This window comes from Lutra lutra, chromosome 10, assembly GCF_902655055.1.
Source record: "Lutra lutra chromosome 10, mLutLut1.2, whole genome shotgun sequence".
Classification (NCBI taxonomy): domain Eukaryota; kingdom Metazoa; phylum Chordata; class Mammalia; order Carnivora; family Mustelidae; genus Lutra; species Lutra lutra.
This window is the reverse complement of record NC_062287.1, coordinates 112,950,405-112,953,612: the sequence shown is the minus strand read 5'-3', so window position 1 is coordinate 112,953,612 and position 3,208 is coordinate 112,950,405. Positions and strand designations below refer to the sequence as shown.

The window sequence follows — 3,208 nt, the reverse complement described above, 5'->3', positions numbered from 1 at the left end:
CCACCTGCTGTCTGCCAACACTGGTGGCTGCACCTCCCAGGGGTTCCAACGGCTCTGACCCAACCACTCCCTTTCAGAGGATGGGGTGCTTTTAGCACCCTAAAGCAGCCTGGGGGATCCCCGCAAGCCCCACCCCACCCCTGCAATAAAAGAGAGCTTTGGGCCCAGCCAGACTTCAAAGCGCTCGAGGCCCCGGTCAAAGGTAGGGCTGAGTGATCTCTGCAGGCTCTCTTGGCTAGGGGAGCCTGGGCCAGGGGCCGGGGTGGGGGGCGGTTTCCTTGTTCTTCTCAAGAAGCCAGTAAACAGAGGTGGGCAGAAGCCTCAGGCCCGGGGGCCAGGGGGCCTAGCACAGGGCTCTAGACCCAAGGGCCACCGCTCAAATCCTCCCACAGCCTCATGGGGTAGCTCTGCTGTCACCCCCCATTCGCGTGCCGAGGGACTCGCCCAGGCCGCCCGGCTGGTGGTGAGCAGCGGGGATCTGAACAAGGCAGCCCTCACCCCTCCCACAGCTCAGACCTCCCCGGGTGCCAGACCCTCATGTAGCAGCGCCCCGGACCTCGGCCTCCCGGCTGGGCAGTCACCAGCTCCCTGCCCCACAAGCTGAATTGCTTTGGGGCAGTGGTGACCAGGCTGGACCCCCAGACCTCACACCTCTGGCCCCACCCCACAAAGCAGGGGTCAGGGTACAGGGAGAGGCGACCCCATCTGCTGGGTCCCACCGTCTCACCCAGGCCCTGCCCTCACCTGGGAAATGGGGGCCTCAGGGCATGAAGAGGGCACCCCCAACACCAGATACACAGCACTGATCTGTTTGTTAAGTCCGCCTGCCCTAAACAGGTTTCCCACAAAGTCTGGTCCTCAGCGGGAGCCATCCCTCCATCCGCACAGCCACTGCAAGGGGACGCCTCCCAGGGACACAGCCCCTCAGGGGCAGCGGGTGTCCAGATCTTGGCCTGGTTGGAAAATGCCAGTGATGGGGTGGGGCGGGAGTAGACATCTTTATTGTGTTCCAAGTCTGGGGATTTTTTTTGGTACAAAAATAAGTCTTCATATGGCAGGTGTTCCTGGGTAGTTCAAACTAATACGCAAAACAGAGAAGTTCTGCATAGTTATAAAATCCTCTCCCCTCCAGAAACCTCCGTGTTGGTGCCCCAGCCCTATCCCAGTGGAGAACCTCCTTGGGCAGGATGGTGGGGATCTGAGGAAGCTGCAAGCTGGGCGGGGTCAGACGGGGACCCTTTCCACATGCGCACTTGGTCAGGCTGGACGGCACAGGCGACCTGTCGGGGGAGTCCTGGCTCGGTTGTAGCTTCATCCGCAGGGACAGTGGGCCGGAGGCGCGGACCACCCACCTGGCTCCCAGGTGGTGAGCTTGCTGGCCGCTCCGAGTCCAGGGCTGCTGCTGGGAGGGGAGGGGGGACGGGGACGCGCATTAGTGCGGGATCTGGCCGGGCCCCACCGCCCACAAGCCAAGTCTGCAGTTTCCTTTGCTTGGTGGGTTTTAGAGCGTGAGTCCGTGGGTGCCTCGGATTCTGTCTGTGGCCCCGGCCGGGGTGGGGGCGGGGCGCGCTCTCAGAGCCGCAGTGAGTCAGGGCTCCGCACCCGCCGACTCATTTCTGCCACCCGGCCGGGGCCCGGGCGTGTGATTTGCAATGCAAAGTCACCCCGCCTCCCAGCGCCCTGCTCTGCCCCAGGATCCGCGCGCACTCGGGGCCTCACCCGCCAGAGGCCCCCCCACACCACCACCCCCCACCTTCTGCGCAGCAGCGAGAGGAAGTTTTGCAATCCCGGACAAACAAACGCTGGTCTTGCACAGGCTTGAAAAAGTTTGGGGAAAATGAAGAGTGAGCGAAATCAAAGCCGTCACCCGGGCCTGGCGCTGCGCTTGGCTGCTCTCGGGGACGCTAGCCTCGAGGCTGTCCACTCCACCCCGCCCGGCTGCCCTGCGCCAACCCCCCAGTTCCCTGCCGCAGGAGGTTACCTCGGGGGCGGAGCGCTCAGTAGCCCCCTAACCAGCTGGAGAAGTCGAGCAGCTCGCGCGCCACCGGGCTGAGCGCGCCCTCGCAGCCGCTGTCGTCCGAGGAGTAGGCGGAGCGCGGCGAGCCGGGTTCCGAGCTGCCCCCGCCGCCCGGGGACGACGAAGCGCAAGAAGGCGAGCCTAGGGCGGTGGCAGGGGTCCCGGGGGGCCCGCAGGACGCGGGGGGGCGCGCGGCTGGCGCCAGCAGCCCCTCAGCCAACGCGGCACGCACAGCATCGTGCTCGGCCAGCAGGCGCTGCAGCGCGCGTATGTACTCCACGGCCGAGCGCAGCGTCTCCACCTTACTCAGCTTCTTGCTGGCGCCGCCGTGCGGCACGTGCTGCCGCAGCGCCTGGAACCCCAAGTTCACCAGCTTCACGCGGTTGCGCTCGCGTTCATTGCGCCGCGCCACGGCCGCCGCGCCACCCCCGGTCTCCGTCGCGCCCGGCCGTCGCTGCCGGCTGCAGCGCAGCAGCTCTGGGGATGTGGGTCGCCGCCGAGGGACGCAGCCGCCCGAGACGCCAGGCGCGGAGGGCGCGGGCCCGGGCAGCGCGCCGCTGTCCATCGCTCCCGCATCCACTCGTCCCGCAACTCTTCCGAGCCCCCGCGCGCAGCAGGAGGGGCGGACAGAGGACGGGGGTGGGGGCCCGTGGGAGGACGACAGAACCCCGAGGGAGGTCCTAGCACTGTGCCGCAGAGGGACTCCCCAGGGCACGCGCTCCAGGTCGTCTGGGGCCCAGGGACAGCGAGGCTCAGGAGGCCAGGAGGTGGCAGGCCGTGCGCGCCTCGGAGCGTGGGGCGCTCGTGTCCCGCGCGTGCGGCCGGACGCTCCCCAGGTCTTCCCAGCGCGGCGCAGGCGGCTTGGTTTTAAATGTATAGATAACCCTCCTCCGCGCCGCCGCCGCCTCCTTTCTCAGGCCCTCCTTCCCTCGCCTCGCCCTCCCGCCACGCTTCGCCCTCCCCCTTGCGCACACAACCTGCAAACACCAGGGCGTGAGCGCGTCCCCCACTCCATCTCTCCGGGCGGAGTCTGCAGGGCCCGGGTGGGACCCGAGCTCCCAACAGGTGCTTAGTGAGCCCCCCAAGACGCAGTGCACAGGTCTCCTGTGCGCCCCCGCCCGACCTCCGGGCGCTGTCAGCATGTCTCCGGCGCGACCCCGCTGCCTGAGCCGAGTCCACATGCCCCGGGTG

At 67.5% G+C, this 3,208-nt stretch overlaps 1 protein-coding gene across 2 annotated transcripts; it reads right to left on the bottom strand.

The window, feature by feature from the left end:
- Positions 1–979: 979 nt before the first annotated feature.
- On the bottom strand, positions 980–2,964 carry ASCL2 (achaete-scute family bHLH transcription factor 2). Of its 2 annotated transcripts, none has more exons than XM_047692112.1 (2): positions 1,982–2,964; positions 980–1,399 (listed from the first exon to the last, which is right to left on the bottom strand). In XM_047692112.1, exon 1 carries the CDS (start codon positions 2,580–2,582, stop codon positions 1,998–2,000), a length of 585 nt encoding a protein of 194 aa, XP_047548068.1. In that variant the 5' UTR covers positions 2,583–2,964; the 3' UTR covers positions 980–1,399; positions 1,982–1,997. The 2 variants fall into 2 exon arrangements, with proteins under 2 accessions (XP_047548068.1, XP_047548067.1); XM_047692111.1 differs by having other exon boundaries at positions 980–1,402; positions 1,982–2,959.
- Between the last annotated feature and the right edge of the window lie 244 nt (positions 2,965–3,208).

Coding starts and splice junctions, on each gene's coding strand:
- ASCL2 (XM_047692112.1), bottom strand. CDS start 2,582: ATGGACAGCGGCGCGCTGCCCGGGCCCGCGCCCTCCGCGCCTGGCGTC.